The sequence below is a fragment of the Silurus aristotelis genome (assembly GCF_946808225.1).
Source record: "Silurus aristotelis genome assembly, chromosome: 5".
NCBI classification, from domain to species: domain Eukaryota; kingdom Metazoa; phylum Chordata; class Actinopteri; order Siluriformes; family Siluridae; genus Silurus; species Silurus aristotelis.
Window position 1 is genome coordinate 3,786,774 of NC_139578.1, and position 18,919 is coordinate 3,805,692.

Genomic DNA, 18,919 nt, shown 5'->3' on the forward strand with positions numbered 1-18,919 from the left:
ATTTTAACCAAATGACTTTGCATTTAAAAAAAAAATAATGGAAAATTAAATAAAACAATACGTCATGTATGGAGGGGGTGGAATCTAAACTTGGATAAATGTATCCCTAATATGCAAACCAGTGGTGAGAAAAAACTCCTTGAGATGGAAAGAGGAGAAACCTTCAGAGGAACCAGACTCAAAAGGGAACCCATCCTCCTCTGGGTGGCATTGAATGTCCATTCCTTATAATTAATATTTTGGAACAGATTTTTTTTTTTCTTGTGAGGATTGATACTGCTAAATACTTCACCCAAACTTGTGCTGCCTCTGCCAGGAGGTTACAGATTGAACATAGATGGGTAACAGTCTTTCGATTTTAATTTTATATGTTTAAATCAAACCAAAGCTCTGGCTCCGGCTCCAGATTTGAAATGTTTTTCGAGAAAAAAGGTACAAGGAATTGCACGTGAAAAAAAGAAAAAGAAAAGGGCATGTACGAAGGGGGGTGGAGTCTCCAGAGTTCCATAGAAAGAGAAGGATGTAAAACTGATTTCTAACATATAAGATCTGCAAAATTTGGTATATATAGTGTTGAGTTAAACAGAGTTTTTGTCAACAATTGCGTATTTAGCGCTTGCAGTTGAATTAGCTTTTATTAGCATAGATTTATTTTACACTAATCTCTCCTAAATTCCAGTTACAGTTTACTATATCATGTATGTCTGGCATGAATAAGGCCTCGGGATCAAGTCTGCTATCTGCAGATCTAATCCTCTTAGAGAACAATTGGTAATGAATGTAAATTGGAATTCCTCAAGGCGAAGGAATTGAGACAATGCGCATTCGAGGGCATGCCTGCACACGACGAAGCCTTCGAGGATTTGTCCCAGACAGGAAAGGCAGAACCGGGAGGAGATGAGTGACTCTGTTGATGTGCTGGTCTCATTTCGACACTGAGTGACAAGTGAAATTTGTCGAGAAGGAAAAAAAAGTTTGATTGATAGGGCGCTGAAATGACGGACGCACCCATGAACCGGAGCGTCAGTTTGTCAGTTTGTCATTTTGTACACGGTAGAGAGATAAAAGGTTTAGTAAAGACCCGGTGTTGAGTTTGAGGGTTGAGTATAGGTACAGGAGGAGTCTCTGAGTGATGGGGGTGGCGAGACCATTGATTCGTCAGCCTTTGATCATTTAAGTGAGCAAACCAATCTATAATGGAATTATGCTGATGTGATAAAGTGGCTTTCTGTGGAAAACCACTGGCTGCTGAATAGGCTTGAGGTGATAACATTCTTTCAGAGGAATTATCAGGTTGTGTTTCATGACTTTCATGCCTCAGTTACAGTTAGTATTCTTAGCTAATATGCAAAGTAAATGGCCGTACGGCGCCTGTCAAAAGTCTGGAAACACCTCGTCGTTCGTGCCTTTTGCTTAGATACAGAAAAGTAAAAAAAACAAAAACATACAAAAAGTTTGACAGTGAATGAGTGGAAGAAAGTTTTGTGGACAGATTAGACATTTTTGTCTCGAACAGAAGACCTTAGGTAAGGCGTATACCTGGAGAGAAGATGTTAGCATGACTGCTTCACCCCCACAGTCAAACATGTAGGTGGGAGCTTCATGGTTTTGGGTTGTTTTGGAACAGGGAAGGTTGGAAAGGAAATTCTGAATCAACATGGCAACCATTCCATAATTCAACAGGAACCGATTTCACCATTCAACAAAACATCTATCTATCATGGAATGACCTACCCCAGTCACAGCACCTAAATGCTATTGAAGTGTTCCGCTGGTTTGCAAGAAAGAAAGCACCAACTAGTAAAGAACACCTTCAAGTTTTTTCAATTTTTTCTAAGAAGCACAGCAAAGTATTTCGGAGAAACGAACTCTCTGGATGCCAAGAGTGTGTGAAGCTTTTTTTTTTATTGATTCTAATGAAAGATTTTTCAATGGAAATAAAAAGGGAAATCTGGACAGTTAGAGATTTGTTTGGTCAAAGTAATACATAGGTTGTTGCACACAAGCAAAAAAAACCATGCATTTAAAAAACTTGGTGTTTCCAAACCTCTGGCAACCAGACTGTATTTTCTACCTGTATTCGTTTATGTAGCGAACTAAAGCATAGATTCTTGAATCTGACTATACAATCATTGGTCATGGTTTCTTTACCATGACAGCATAAGTATGTGTTTGTAGAACATCTATGGAAGGAGTCTCCTCCGCAAAATGTCAGAACATTGTGGAAACCAATGAAAAAGGGGAGTAGTCAAGACCTTTTGGATTTACTGTAGCATGAAAAATACGTGGTTAGGAAGCTAACATGGTATAGATGCTATAATGCAAGTCAGCGGTCCCCAACCTTTTTTGCGCCACGGACCGGTTTAATGTCGGACAATATTTTCACGGACCGGCCTTTAATGTGTTGCGGATAAAAACAACAAAATAAAATGATATGACCATAAAAACTGGTATTTTCCAAATTTTATCATAAACGTGAATTCACTGTGTTGATTTTTGTGCCTTTTGCTCGCTTGGGGGTTTCAATTTAGCGGTAATGTATTATGTGTTAGCAGCTGGAGCAGCCTCTTTTTAAGAAGCCCCTTTAAATAATTTTCCAATAATATATTCTTACTGTGCAGCCCGGCACCAATTGACCCGCGGACCGGGGGTCGGGGACCACTTATCTAAGTGACATAAGGAAGACATTTGTCTCATTTTTCTCTAATACTTGAATGGTTTGGCCGTTTGTGTATTCAAATTTACGATCACATTAATGGTATTTGGTAGACGCCCTTATCCAGGACGACGTACACCTTAACAGTGAGGGTTAAGGGCCTTGTTTAAGGTCCCAGCAGTGGAAGATTGGTGGTATTAGGATTTAAACCTGTGACCTTCCGAGCCAGAGTCCACTGCCTTAACCACTGAGCAACCCTCACGAACGAGCCAAATTGTCCCAAGAAAAGCCAATATATACAAAATGAAGAAAAAGAAAAGAGGAGGCGGAGTCTCAAATTCCTCCTATATCAGTCGTTGAGGTGGTGCTTGTTCCCAATAACAGTGTTTTCAACAAGATCAGGAACTTGGCTAGTGTTTATTGGAGAATTTGAGCTTTTCCACGACGAGTGCCAATAATTCGGTGTGTTGTGCAAGCGTTTGAAACAAAAGCTTGGATGATGTTAACAGAGGGGTGAGGAATTTAGCGCTCGGGCTGTAGTTAAAAATAGGCTTGAGGGAGAAACGTATCGGAGGCTGATTCGAACTCGGACCTGACGCAAATCAATTGGTTGATTTTGATATTGAAACAAGTTCGACTTCAAAATGAACCCCCCCTCAAGATACAGACCCCTACGACTACTTGGAAGCCCGCTGAGCTTGCATAGAAACCCCTTTAAACCTTTTAGATCGATATTTGCGACGTGACCCGTCTGAGTCACGTCAAACCAGACAGTCTTCTCAAGCTGCATTACAGGACACTGTGGCCCCCTCAGACGACAGCGATATCAACCCTCTTCCACATACATACCACATAGGGCACATGACCTCACAGACACCTGTGATTGGCTAGTGTCATTTTGATTGTAGTCCCTCCCACTTTTGCTCCCTCGACGTCTTCAGATTATTTCCTCTTCATCATTTCGGGGGAAACCCATATCACGCTAAATGCTTGTGATTCTTCAGGCCTTGGTCAATTTCTATAATTAATCAAAACAAGGTCAACTGGGCGATTGGGTATTTTATCCAGTGTGTGTCGGTGTAAGCGCTCAGCAAGCGCGAATCATAGTAACGCTAGCCTCTGCGGCTATAAATTCTTAACGTCCACGGCTATTCTTGGGTTTCGGGGCAAGGTATATTTAACCGTGCATTTTTGGCATGTAATGGCTTCTATTTTTTCGTAGAACATTCCTAAGCAGAGTTCGTCATAGACATTATCAGCATTTACTGGATAATTAATACTCCTTCACTTACTGGTAAAAAAGATGTTGAAATATTTTGTGAGAAGGAAATAGAATGGGTTATAAGACCTTATACAGGGTCTGGGTGCAGTCCATATAAAATGATCATTTATTATATGAAGAGAGAAAAAACATCATGTAGCAATAAGATTTTTCCTGACATTTCATTCCTTCTTTCCTTTCTTTCTTCCCTCTTTCTGCACTTCCTTCCATCTCCTTTCTTTTCTTCTGCACTTTCTTCCATCCTTCCTTCCCTCCTTCCGTAAGTCCTCCTTTCCTTTCTTCTACACTTCCTTCCTTCCTTCCTTTCTTCCTTCCTTCCTTGCTTCCTTCCTTCCTTCCTTCCTTCCTTCCATAAGTCCTCCTTTCCTTCTTCTACACTTCCTTCTTTCCTTCCTTCTGTAAATCCTCCTCTAATTCCTTCCTTCCTTCCTTCTGTCCTACTTTTCTTTCTTCTGCAATTCCTTCTTTCCTTTTGTAAGTCCTCCTTCCTTCTTTCCTTCCTTTCCATAAGTCCTCCTTTCTTTCTTTCTTTCTTTCTTTCTTTCTTTCTTTCTTTCTTTCTTTCTTTCTTTCTTTCTTTCTTTCTTTCTTTCTTTCTTTCTTTCTTTCTTTCTTTCTTTCTACCTTCCGTAAGTCCTCCTTTCCTTTCCTTTCTTCTGCAAGTTCTTGCTTCCTTCCTTCCTTTAAAAAAAAAAATACATTATTTTAATCTTTAATTTCAACAACAACAATAAAAACAATAACAACAATTATTGATATTGATTATATTGTTTTGTTTTATATAAAGCAGCTCTAGTTTTTTGTCATTTTAATAATAAAAATAAACGATTATTTAAAAATATATTACAATATTTCAAATAATATAATAATAAACCACAAATGAAAATTTGTTTATAGAAACATATGTTATAAATTTTAAATGAATGATAGATAACATTTCTTTCATTTGAATAAATTGTAGTAATTAAAAGAAATTATATTTACTGTTTTAACAGATGTTTTTAATCAAAATAAAAAAATATTTTGAGTTATTTATCCTTTAATTGCAATAATAATAATAATAATAATAATAATAATAATAATAATAATAATAATAATAATAAAGTATAGTCTTAATAAACATATATAATTTAAATAATAGAAATGAATTTGTATTTAATAATATATCTAAAATACAATAATAAAACATAATATATAAATAAACATTTATTCCTAAATAAATACTGTATATATAATAGGTCGCATTTTTTTATTTATTTGTCTGACAATAATAACTTGCATAATAATTTCATCAAATGAAGTTATATTTTGTAATAAAGTAAAAATATTGAGATTGACACGAGGACTAGCCAATAAGAGCACTCGTTTCTTAGTAAGCCACGCCCACTCGCGTCTCAGACAGTCCTCTTTGGAATGTCATTGGCGCGGTGGAATATCAAAGGGGCCGGAAGTAGACGCGCAAACTTTTCCCCTCTCTAACTCTGAAGTTTTTGGACTTGCGCACTAGCTGGCAGGGTGGAACCTGGTCAGATGTGGTTCTTCTGCTCTGAAAAAAGTTTTCCATGGCGGTGATCGGGAATCAGTAGCGGAGTGGAGCAAGTGGAAGTGACTAGAAAAGAAAGAAAATACAAAGGAGGAGAAAAAAAGCAGGAGAAAAAAAATACAAAAAAAAGCGATCTCCGAGGTTGATGTATGAGATTCCTGCGTAACAGCTCCGCACAGCTTTCCGAGCGAGGCGCACGGGTTCCGGGAGAAGCGAGAGGACGCACGGAGGCAACAATGCGCGGCGTGGCCCTCGTGCTGAGTTTGGTGGCCGTGTGCGCGACGCGCGTCCACGCGGCCATGGACGAGTGCGTGGACGAGCAGAACCGTGGGCCTCAGCGCTGCATGCCCGAGTTCGTGAACGCGGCGTTCAACGTGACCGTCGTGGCGACCAACACGTGCGGCTCTCCGCCCGAAGAGTACTGCGTGCAGACCGGCGTCACCGGCGTCACCAAGTCGTGCCACATCTGCGATGCCCGCGATCCGCGCCAGCATCACAGCGCCGTCTACCTCACCGACTACAACAACCAAGCCGACACCACCTGGTGGCAAAGCCAGACCATGCTCGCAGGGGTCCAGTATCCCAACTCCATCAACCTCACCCTGCACTTAGGTACGTGGCTCCTGCGCACTCAGATCATCCAATCACTCCATTGCTTTCACTTCGGTCTTGGGTAAAATGATGTCCACAGTTTTCTATCTGTTCCTTATAAATATTTGTATTTGTCAGATGGCATGACAGTGTCCCCATGAACGCAAACCTGGTTGAGAAGAGCTGATCTCTTTTAATGAATGAACTCTGGTTTATGAGTGCACAAACTTTTAATTATTTGACATAGTCTGGTCTGTGCATTTCTTATCAATTGTTCTTCTGCATACAACTATGGGCAGTTTCTCTTCTTTGGGTCCCCATAAACACAAGCTTTGTGTTTTTAAATCTCATGTAAACCCTGATCTTAACCCCCTTTTAAAGAATGATCGCTGGTTATGGGTGCACAAACTTTTAATCATTTGCCATAGTCTGGTCATTTCATATCAACTGTTTTCTCTCTCTCTCTATGATTGATATGCACATATAATGCTGTGTATACGCTTAAAATGCTGACTAGGTGTCTTCTGCGTATGGGCAGTTTTTCTTCGTTGGGTCTCCAGAGGTCCAGCATGACATTGTGTCCCGATAAACACAAGCTTTGTATTTTTAGAACTTGAGTGAACCCTGATCTCAACCCCTGTACAAAATGATCGCTGGTTATAAGAAATGATCTAAAGGGTGCACAAACTTTTGGTTGTGTGGCATAGTCTTGTCTCTCAATCCCAGGATGGTTTTCCACAATATATGTACCTATATAATTTGCGTACAGCTATGGGCAGTTGCTCTTCTTTGGGTCCCCTGAGGGCCAAACCAATGTCCAAGCATGGGGGTGTCCTCCAGAAACACAAGCTCGGTTTGTTAGAACTTGAGTGAACCGTGATTTCGACCCCATTAACGAAAGATTGAGGGTTCTTAGAAATGAACAGATCTAAGGGGTGCACAAACTTTTAGTCATTGGCATAGTCTAGTCTGATGAAGCCATAATAATGGTTTTCTTTACATACATACGATATGCACTGACTATTTGCATACAGCTATAAACATCATCTCTTTATTGGGTCCCCAGAACCCTGATCGCAACCTTTCGAATGATCTGTGGTTGTTTTAAATTATGAGCACCAACGGGTGCACAAACTTTTGTTCGTTTGGCATAGTCGGTGCATCCCATAATAATGGTTTTCTCTATATGCACCCTATAGGAACCTATATATCTATATTATCCTTTCAAAAATGTTGACCTGCTATGAACAGTTTCTATTCTTTGGGTCCCCAGAAGCCAAATCAGTGTCCCCCTAAACCACATATATATCCGAATTGTCAGAGAAGGACCCTTTTTCACAACAGTCACTACTTTACTGCCCCCAAATCAGATTGTTTGTTGTTCAGGAATGTCCGAAGGGTGATACTTTGTTGTTTTTGTTGTTGTTTTGGTTCGAACTGCAGCACGTTCTGAGGAAAAAAATAAAAAGCGCTGATGCGTAAACACTGTATAAAGAAGCCAAAGCTGGGGCTGATTACTTTCCAGCCCAGCCTGTACATCTAAATGCCTTTATTGAGGAGAAACTAAAAGCCCACACTGTACCTTACTGTTCATCTGGTTTACAAACACACAATTTTCAAATCATGAGCTAATTATGTTTAAAAAAATATATATTGTACCAGGTGTGTTTTCAGATCAGGAAAAACCAGCAGCATGTGCTGTCTACAAATATTTGTGTTCAGTAGATTTCGGTTCTGTTTTGCATTACACACAAGTATAGTTCTGGCATTGCGATGAAAGGCCTGTATTCCGGCTGTTCAGCGAATAACTGCTGCGCCAGTGATCGGCCTTCACTTCGCCGCATTAGCTACAGCTGGACACGGTTTGCAAAGTCGTTTGCGTCTTTTACGCATGACTGGAAGGCTTTGACGGGGAACTTAACGCCGGAAAAAACGAGCCGTAATCACGTTAGACCTCGTGCTTCTGGTCTTGAGCAACAGTTAGACGGCGATTTGATTCGATTTCGTGCCTTGAATTTGGAGCTCAACGCAGTCGGAGATACGTTTTTATCTTTTTTTTAAATAATTTTTTGAAGGTTATGTCCAAACCATTGGTATAGAAACAACAGGCAGAGAGCAGAGGTTGTACGCTTGATTTGCCGTGACCTCTGTACCGCTTTCGCTACGAGTGGGAAACCGCTCATGCAACGACACGGATTAAATTAGTTTACATTGCGCCTGATGGTTTTGCTCTACTGGAATGCGAAGCTTGTACTCCAAATAAGGAATAAATACAAATTAGGGCTTTGAGAATCCAGGAATACGACATGGTGTCTGGCTTGAGAGGTTTCCTGTACCCCTAAAAGCAGTTAGAGGATTTCTGCTCTGGGAGAGAGATTAGCAAAAAATCTTCACACGTTCCCGTTGCTAAATCTCAAAGGAGGTACAATTTGACAAAAAATACACTGCTGTGGGGTTTCTTTTGGCTATTTAAGGGCTAATATAAGGAATAGAATGTTACCTGAGAGCTGAAATAAGCAATGGTTTGCACTTTCATAGCTCCGCCAATTCATCTTCCGAAACGCATTTTAGTGGCACTGACAAAGTCGTGGCAGCTCCGATACTCGTTTGAAAGGCAGGAATTGCAAAACGGAACGTTGTGAAATTTTGCCAAACAGAATAGTGGGCGGAAAATGCGTTTGTTTGCGTCCCACCGATCGAGCAAAAGCAAATATTTCAGCCGAGATGTTTTATTGGGACCTTGAAAGACCTCAGAAAGTCAACCACCAAAACGTACAAAGTACAGGTCACTTAGCAGTGGAAATAAGACTCAAATATTAGTTCGTTTGGTGGAGCTTTTCTTCTGATCGAATCCCACTGGATCCTATATGACTGAATATTTCCCGTCAGTCCCCCCTCAGCTTTTGCATAGTTGGTATGCACTTTTCTTGCAGAACTGATTCCATTGACTTTTCCCACATGATGCCTTGGATCTACCTTCCCCCTCCCGAACGGTCTAATTGCTGTACCCTGAGGGACCTCGTCTCAGCTGAAAGATGGCAAGCAAGAAGCTGATCAGCTGTCTGCTTTTAAGGGGCGCTAAACAGACCTGCATCTGTAATTACAGCTGATTTTTGCCGCTAATGACCGGCGGAAGTGCTCTCCCATGCAGTCTCGCATAGTCAGACACTAGCCTTTTCTTTCCTGCTTGTACTTCATGGGAAGTGAAGTTAAAATGTCTGTCCATAATGATGGTAGGATGCTTTTTATTATTATTTTTTTGCATAGGATGTTGTGTGCACGTCTCAGTAGGTGGGAAGCCGCAAGAAGTCTGGAGCTTTGAGCCATAAGCTCTTATTTTTATATACTTTGCCTTTGATGGCTTTTATCTCCATTCTGCCTGGTTCGGGCAGGAAGCGGACATGTCCCGACTTGAAGCTTCCCTCACTCTTTCCCTGAACACTGGAGATGTGAGTCTGATCTAACAGCTAGACAGAATAAGAGATGACTCTGTTTGATATGAGTGATTTTTTTATTTTTTTATTATTTTTTTTTTCCTCCCTTCATTTTTTTTATATTATGTAAGCCAGGTGTTCTCAAATATGGTAGCAATCAGACGTGGGTTAACCTTCCGTATTTATCTTCTGCGCAGGAGGCATGTACGACCTGGTTCGAGTGTGAAATGTGAAACTTTGACTCGTCGTTTAAGTTTATAGCAAAGACACACACCAAGGTTTTGTTCAAATTGGTTTAGTTGAACCCCAAAATCAACTTGGCCGATGTTATTTACGTTTACATTTATGGCATTTGGGAGATGCCCTCATCCAGAGTTATGTATCTGTTATTTAGTGGAGAAATTGAGAGTTAAGGGCCTTGCTTCAGGGCCCAGCAGTGGCAGCTTGGTGGTGCTGGGCTTTAAACTCTCGATCAGAAGTCTAACACCGTATCCAATGTTATTTCTTTCTTAAAAGTTTAATATTCTTAAGCCAGACTGATACACGACCCCAGTGGTATTTGATATGCTCTTCACCCCCTTTCTGTGGAACTTCAAATCTAAAAAAATGTCTACCATCCTTCTACCCCTTGCTGCAATTGACTAATGAATACCGTTGAGAAATAAACTCCTCTGATTCATTACAAAGGGACATAATTCATTAACCTGAGCCAGTATGAGGGAACGTATCAGTATGTTCTTAGGGATTCAGGGCTTATCATGGTGTATTTCCTGTCTGCAAAGAAAAAACAGAAAGGACTGTTTACTCCTAGATAACCACTATCGCTTCCCAGATCTTCTATCGTTTGCCGTCAAATTGGAACTACGCATACCGGTCAGACCAAAGGGAACTGAGAAGCGTCCAAGCGTTTCTAATGAAACCTTCGGCAATATGTTTTCCAAACAAAACTTTGTTCCTCCAAATTTTGATTGGATCCGATTGTGCGCAGGGAATAAAACGTAATGTGATGCAACGCAATTTAATATGGTACCGACAGTTTGCTTTTATATAAAAAACGTGTACAGGTGAATCCTATTAACATCTGGTTATGTTCTGGTATAAAGAGGCTACATGAAAGGAAAGATACCATTTAGAAAACTTTTATTATATAATTAGGGGCTTGTTCCAATTCAGTTCCAGTTCAACATTTATCTTCTGATCAAAAGTTGTCCCTTTTTTCCTCTCCTGTTTTAATGGAAAGAAGCTGGCCATACCTCTGCGGAACACTGAATTGAATCTTGGAATGTTGCTATGGTGCTTGGTCATGCCAGTCCCAACAAGAGCCATGCCTGCTTCCTGATACATAGCCGATGAAAATACCATTGCCAGTTTGCAGTATACGGTTTTTTTTGTTTTAGTGTCCCTAGTGTACTTTACAAGGGTCAACCATTTCGGAAGAGTTCTCTTCCTGTTCACTAGCTAGCCCCAAGAACAACCCCCCCCCCCCTTTCTTCCCTTCTTTCCCAGTGTCCTTTGCCACAACTCTCGTTCTCACTGGCTGAGTGTGCAGAGTGGGAGAAGCCCTACAGTGTGGGAAAATAAAAAAACAATGTTTCTTGGGCCCTAGGGTCCTTCTTCATCCCTTGCATGTTTTCCCCCCACATACTCAAAAGACCTTGTCATTTCTGAAGTGGACCAGCTGGGCCAAATTATACCAGTCGTACTTGAGAAGGTTGGAGGGTGTGTGTGTGTGTGTGTGTGTGTGTGTGTGTGTGTTATCTGCTTAGCCCTTGGAAGGTATGATCTCACTGTGGGAAACTTGTGTAAATACAGTGCAGGACCGTGAAGTAATGTGTCTCTTGGTGCATTTACATTCCTAGTTATGCACTCAATGGTTTGTTACGTGCGGGCTTATAGTGGATAAAGAAAGGGCCAAAATTCTTGCTAGAAAGATTCACAGGGCATTTGGTTTATTGCAAGGTACCCTTTGGGGACTGGGGTTCTGTGGGACACAGAAACAGTAAATCAAGCAAAGTTTTTTCTTTCAAATTTGCATTTATGTTTATGGAATTTGGCAGGCGCCCTGATCCAGACTTACGTCTGAGCAGTTGATGGTTAAGATCCTTGTTTAAAGGTCCAGCATATGCCGTGATGTGTACTGCCGATCTTCCGATTTACGGTACAATGCCTTAACTTTTGAGCCCCACCTCCTATCTGTGAAGCGTTGGATATGAAGCTTGCAAGACGAAGAAATACTTGCAGACTGCATTTCCAGCAACTAACTGGTTCGAATGAAGCTACTAATTTGATTATATATCATGAATGGGACTATCTTAATCTGTTAGAAAACATCAGCGGAAGATGCAAAGCTTATTACCTAGGGTTTACATTTAATTAACCCCCTACAGGTTTGAACACTGCTCTAAAGGGTTATAGATACACATTGTGGCATTTCCTCACCCCCTCTGCGCTGTCTTGTACGGCTAAGTGAAAAAAGTCGAGACTGTTAACTGCTTTTGTAATTGCGTGGGGTGGAACCGGAGAATTGGACCACCCAGGGGAGACACCTCGTCTCCTGGTGTGAAAGCCATTGTGGGCTGCTGATTCTGGCCATCATGGCCAAACACTTCAAGAAAGAACTCCAGCTGGTTTCAGATTGTACTTCATAGGAGCTGTCAAACATGGTGCACCCCCTGCTTTTGTCAATGGACAGAGCTGTTTTAACCATGAAAGGTTGTTCAGACTATTTACCATTGCTTAGGAGGGCGGTTGGAAAGAAAGGAACGAAGATTTGCCACTTGCCTTGAGCACCCTTCATTAATTCCTCGAGATCATCTTATCAGAAAATCTATGGTTAGCGGGGAGCGTGATTCATTTACAAACGGGAAACAATATTGTCCCCGGAATGACCCTGCGATACTTCGTTCCCACCCTCTTGGCACACACGGCTGCGAAATGCACACGAAACGGACGCGCTCTTGCTAGCCGGAGGGTGTCATTTTCTCTCAAATAAACCTGGTCAAAATTAACTCGCCCTTTGTTGTAACTGCCTTTAGTTACCTCAAAATGCCAAAGGGCTTATTGGTAGGAAAGTTCCTCCAGGGTGAAGTAATTATAGTTCTTAAAATGCTGAGTTGGCTTACGCTATGCATTTCTCAAGAAAAAAACATGAATAAGCACAAAGGTCCAGATAAGCAGCTTACGTCACCGCCAATTGCAATGACTCAATGCGTAACCATTAGGTTTTGGATAATAGCTGCATATAGGACAATATGAAGTGGTTGCCTTTTGTCGTTTGTACCAGATTCCCTCTGCCCCCTCAAAAAACGAGCAGTCGGAAGACCCTTGTTCACTTGATCAGTACTTGCTCCCCCATTGTTTGCATTCCCCATTTTAATAAACGCGAATTGGAACAATCTTGACCGGGATAACGCAGTTACGAAAGATAAATTAAGTTGATTTGTTGCGTTTCTAGTGTTGTGAACATGTCCTCCGTTTGATTTCAAGCTAAAACCAGTGGTGGACAGTAACCAAGTAAATGCAATTTGTTACAATACTTGAGTAACTTTGGGTCCTAAGAAGGTTTGGGCCCCATGATTTAATAGATACCACTGTTCGACTCCGAGTTGATTAATAGGAACATTTATAACCTTAATAAATCATAGTACTTTGGATACTTAAATATGTTTGAAGGCAAACACTTTTCTACATTTTTCGAATTTTAAGGGAGCACTTTTACTGAAGTAAATATATTACTTTAACTCAAGTACGTGGTTTGAGTACCTCGTCCACCACTGGCGATAACGGCCTCACTGAAATGACGGGTCTTTAATACTGGTTTTTACTCCGGACCAAGTAATTGTGTTTCCGGAACTTCAGTCGATTGAACAGGGTGGAAAATGTAAATGGGGAGGGGGTAAAAAGTGACACAATTTTGACCTCTGTAGCGCATTTGATTGGATAAATCTAGAAAATTTTCACAAAATGTATTTAGCGCCTGGTCCCCTGTTAAGAACTTGCAATAAATTGTTGTCTTTTTATTTTGCGGTATTTTTTTTCTTCAGTTCAATCGCGGATTCTACCTTTTCGCACTTTCGCCAAAGGGTCTTCTTGTCTAGCGACGCATCCACCATCGCTGCTTTTCTTCTTTATTTCCCCCAACAAGCAGCGAGTGCTTCAAAGGCTTCAAAGTGAAGAGCTTGAGGTGTGAAATTAACCCGGGGTGTCAGTGACCAAATACAGCTGTTTTTTTTTTTTTTTTTTTTTTTTTCCTCTCACGCTAATAAGGAAACCCTGAAAACTGAGAAGGCGTCTCAGGCTTGTTTATTTTTTTTTTTCCTCTCTTGTTACTGTCACTGGGATGGTGTTCAAAGCCATTCTGATTGCTTTGTATTATGGTTAAACATCCTCCCTCAGGCTGCAAGGGTAACATCTGGTTTTACAGGGGACTGTTTTTTTCCATCTTCAAGCTACTGCTAAGAGTATAGCCATGAAAAAAAAACCTGTTTCCGGATGTCAGAGCCGGTAAGGGATATGTTTTCAGCATGCAGCGATGAAGTAAGTTCAGGATGTGTACTTCAGTTCCCTTCCCTCCCCCCACACTGCCTTAGTTTGCTGGTTCCTGGCTTGGTTATGTCCCGTTTTCAAATCAAACTCGTCCCCGAATTTGCTTTCGCCTCCTTATTCAGCTTTTTTGCTTTTGCCGATAATAATAATGGCGATCCACCAAGTTTTTCAGCTGTCAGGCGGGTCAGAGTCTGGAACACCTACGGTTTCTTCACACACAAGGGCACAGAGGGTTTAAGAATCTCTTGACAGCCTGTAATTCTCCATATACTTTCCAAAATCTGGTCTCAGAAAAACCAAAACCATGGAACATGCCCATGTTTGTCTTGAAAACAGGAAACCAGGTGGAGGATATTTTGTGTGCTTGTTGCTGATTGGCTAGGACCCAAGACTATTAGAGACAGCCGCTTGTATTTGTCGTTTATTAGTGTTCGACCGATTCATTAGCACCGATAGTTGATTGCTGGATTTAAAGGCAAAAATCCATAGCGATAGTTTTTCCGGGTTGCCGTATGGCGAATTACTGATTCCAGCCATGTGCTGTTGTTATATTTAAGTTAATTATTTTTTTTTTGTTTCGGATGGAACTGTTTTTATTGATTTATCTTTTTGTTTTAGTTTGAAGTCTTTTTTATTTTCTTCAATATGTATTAATGTAATAAATATATTCATATTTATTTAATTGATTACATTTTCCTGATTCAGTACTTTTTGTTTGTTTTTGTTTCATTTTTATCATGAAGTCCAGTACTATTTTACACCGAGTGTAATGTTTGTTTTTCTAATCCATTATTCATTTAAAAAACTTTAATCGGTAATCAATCAATCAAATTTTATTTATAAAGCGCATTACAACCACCAAAAGGAGCACAAGGCGCTTTCCAGAAAAGCAAAAAATAGACATTAAAAATAAAAATTAATTAAAAGTAAAAAATAAAAAAAAAATTAAAATTAAATAAAAACACAATGTACATAAAATAGCAGTTGAATCAGGGCTACGTATTAAAAGCTTATCGACAAGTAAAAAATCGGTCGACCTCTAATTTATATAATATAAGAAACTGACAAGATAGTAAAGGAAGCCAGATTTGTGTTTAACAGCACAAGTAACTTCACAGTAAATTTGAAAAATGATAATGTTTTTAAGTATAAACTCAGTCCTCAGTAACAGAATGCAATGTTTAATCAGATGTCTTTAGGGTTTTTTTTTGGGGGGGGGGGGGGGGGGGTGTTGGTTTTGTATTTTTCGTCTCGTCGTTGGTGGTTTTCTGTCTCACCATTGGGTTTTTCCATTATTTTTTTTTTGTCTTGCTGTTGGGATTTTTAGGCCCCTTTGTCAGGTTTTTTTTTTAAGGTTTTTCCATCTTGCTGTTAGGCTTTTCTGTCTCTGTTGTTGTTTTTTTTTTTTTTTTCTTCGGTTTGTTGTTTGGGGTTTTGTCTTGTTGATGGTATTTTTTTGTCTTGCTGTTAAACAAAACACAATTTTTTGATTTGACTAAATTTGGATGTTTTCCGGATTTGCTTTTGTCCCACTTTTGTGTTTCCTTTTTCTCTGTTAGGTTCTGTGTTTACTGTTACATAAGATCTTATAAACCTATAATCATAAAAGTGTAATTCAGTAAAGCTGCCTCTTGTCTTTGCTTCTGGTTGTCTTTTTTCAAGGCTGAGAAGGGGGGAAAAAAAGGGAAAAGCATTCTGATTGGATTTAAGAGATAACATGGACAACGTTGACCTCTGCATGCATTTCTCATCATTTTCGTCCCACCATTAAGCCAGAATGTAGAACTTCCTCTTCATAAACGGGTGCTCGGTTTTGATTGGCCCATCACCACTGCACTGTTGGTGACGCAAACGTATAAACTGACTGGAAATGTTTGCTAATGTTTAAAGAAAAACTTCGAAAGAACAAACTAACTTACTGCAGGCAAACAATCCCATGACAAATTGTTTCCCTCTCGAGACAGGATGTCTTTGGGAACTGCAAATTGCAGGGGTTAAACTAATTTCACATGACCCTGAACCTCTTTCATTCCATATTTTCCATCGGCTTGATTTACTCCGTAGTCTTCAACTCGGACTTTCTGTATGATGTTAATCCGGCACACCGTTGAAGTGTTTAGTATGTTTTAACACTGGTGTCCTTGTCCACACAAAAAACTCAGCATTAAGCTTTTCAGACCAGGAAAAACTTTTTTTTTTTTTTTTAAAACAAAGGTCTGGATACTAATTTGTATTCCAACACCCCCAGACCCCCCTAAAAATTATCAAGTCTATGAATGGTCAGAAATTATCAAGTCTATTGCAAAGTATGGAAAGGCATAATGGTATTTACTTGCTTTGAGTCAGGAGCCGCTTGTTGGCAGTGGTTCAGCAATATGCTGTGAAGTTTCAGTATATGTATTGCTTTTACAGATCTCTCTTGAAGACTTCGGATGTATTTAAGCACTGACCGATGTGGGAAATTGGGCGGGGGGAGGTTAATGGATTTTTAAAGATTGGCGCACTTGAAATTATTTGTAACGTTCGATTTTTAATACTTAAAGCCGACACCTACATTTCATCAACTTTGACAATATATTTAAAAATTGTAATGAAAAATTACAACTTTTATAAGGACAATGGAAAAGGAAATAAAATGTATGCAATTTATATACATAAACGGGGTTCTAGCAATCGACCTCGTCTACATTAAATGGACACAAGTATAGGAACACCTGACTTTTACACACTTGTACCACAAAGTTGGAGGCACACTATTGGACACGATGTCTTTAGATGCAGTACCATGAAATTTTCCCTTCACCTGAACTTGGAGACTCAAAACTGTTTGAGTAGATTTCGAGTGACCTGCTATAGAGCTCCGACCTCAACCCTATTGAACATCGTTGTGGATTTATATAAAAGCTGACTGTACCCCAGACCGCCTCACCTCACCTGCATCATTACCTGACTTTACGAACACCCTTGTGCTTGAACGAACATATCTCCACAAGCGTACTAAAATCTAGTGGAACATCTTCCCAGAACAGTGGATGTTGTTAAAGCAGCAAATGTGAAATGGAATGCTCACATTGAGTTCTTTTGAACGGGTATCCACACTTTTATCCATATGACGTATTTAGGGGTTTCATGCTTACTATGTTTTCCATTTTGCGAGAATTGTATATAAATCGCACAAGCCTACAGCGAACTTGACAATATTTATTTTTATTTAACACCGCTTTGACGGTTTTTTATGATAATCCTGTCGTCGAGCCAGAGGTCAGCGGGGGCTTCCGGTGCACTGAAGAAGTCGAGCCAGGGCTGTAATTGGATTCCCCCTTGGTCGCTTCCTTTTGTCTGTCTTGACTAAACATGCTGTCCTTTTATACATCAGCCAGGCGAATTCTACACTTTGTTGTGACATTCCAGCATGCCTTTGTGCTCGGCGGACTCCCGGCCCAGACCACCAGCCTCAAAACCTGACTCTCTCGACATGCAATTCAGGTTTTTCGTATCTTCGAACTTCAAGTTAAAGGTGCCTCGTCTTTTCGGTGGTGAAAACCATATTCGTGATCGCGTCATGTAATTTCTAGTCCAGATCACCACCGATAATGACTTTGAAAAAGAAACGAATGTCGCAAGGACTCTAACTGAACGTTAACTGTAAGGAATGTATACGCTTCCAGGAGGGTTAGCCAATGGATAACATTGAGACGTAAATGGATAACTTTTTCCCCCCTTTTTTTTTGAAGTTTACACTCGACCGCCTTATGCACCGCGTTAACCGTTCACATTCGCGTCGGTTTTATCGGCGCCGAGAGTTGCTAATTAAATCGAATCGCTTTTGTCAATCGGCAGATAAACTCTTATCTGAGGGTTTGAGGCGCTTTTATTAAAGGGGAGAAAAGGGGAGAGGGTTCGATCGTGCAGCTTCTTTTTTTTCAAGCCTTCAGAAATGTCAGTCGGCACTTCAAAGCTGTGTGTATGTAATAGAGAGAGAGGGAGGGAGATTGAGACGGACAGAGAGACATATTTGGACAGAGGGAGTAATAGTGAAAGACATGAGTACTGAGATACAGACAGCGAAATAAACCTGTGGGCAAAAAGTCCTGGATGGGGGGGCACAGACAGACAGACAGACAGACAAAGATGAAAACACCTGTGGACAAAAAGAGAGGGAGCTACAGACAGACCGGACGAAAGACAAATAGGCATGTTAACAGGAAAAAACTGAAAGAGAGACGTACACACATTTGGATAGAGAGGCACACATGAAAAGAGTGGCAGGAAGAGACACAAATAGAAACAGAGACTCTCACATGGGACAGATAGTGAGGCGCACACACAGATGGACAGCGAGGTACAAGGAAAGAGAGGCCGGGAGAGAGAGACACACACAAACTGAGGGGTAGAAAGATGAGCAAACTAGAGCTCAAGAGAGACAGGGCGAAGACATCCGGGTCTACTCTTTAGATCTGAAGTGTGGGCCTGTCTCTGGGTCTACTCTTTAGATCTGAAGTGTGGGCCTGTCTCTCCCCCTCTCTTGTCTCTTGCCCACTTTTCTTCACTCCATAACATTACAAAACCCCTTTGTCTTTTTTTTCCTGGTTCGGGGGAGGGGTTATCCACTCACTGAATTACTCTTTTTGTTTGCTCATTCCTTCTCATCTGTCGACCTCTCACTCCCCCCTTTTCCTTGTCTCCTTTCATTTTACTGCTGTCCATCTCTCCAGTGGATGAGCCCACCTCTCTATCTCACAAGAAAGACACGGGTCAAGGCTTCATCCGGAGATCTGCACTCCAAGCGTCTCCCACTTTTCTCAGCATTTACTTTGAAGTCGACACGGAATCTAGATATCCCTGAACACTGGACGCCGATCAAAAGT

The 18,919-nt window shown here is 40.6% G+C and overlaps 1 protein-coding gene and 1 long non-coding RNA gene across 2 annotated transcripts in view; both read left to right on the forward strand.

Moving 5' to 3' along the window:
• The first annotated feature begins 5,273 nt into the window (after window positions 1–5,273).
• lamc1 (laminin, gamma 1) overlaps window positions 5,274–18,919 on the forward strand; it is a 56,205-nt gene continuing 42,559 nt past the window's right edge. The window contains exon 1 of the mRNA XM_083541608.1: window positions 5,274–6,093. Within this exon, the coding sequence (XP_083397734.1) occupies window positions 5,631–6,093 (463 nt within the window). The 5' untranslated portion in view covers window positions 5,274–5,630. The remainder of the gene's footprint in view (window positions 6,094–18,919) is intronic.
• Window positions 12,822–16,667, forward strand: LOC310726423. The gene is made up of 2 exons (XR_014533758.1): window positions 12,822–14,865; window positions 15,061–16,667. It is a non-coding gene; the product is annotated as an uncharacterized lncRNA (long non-coding RNA).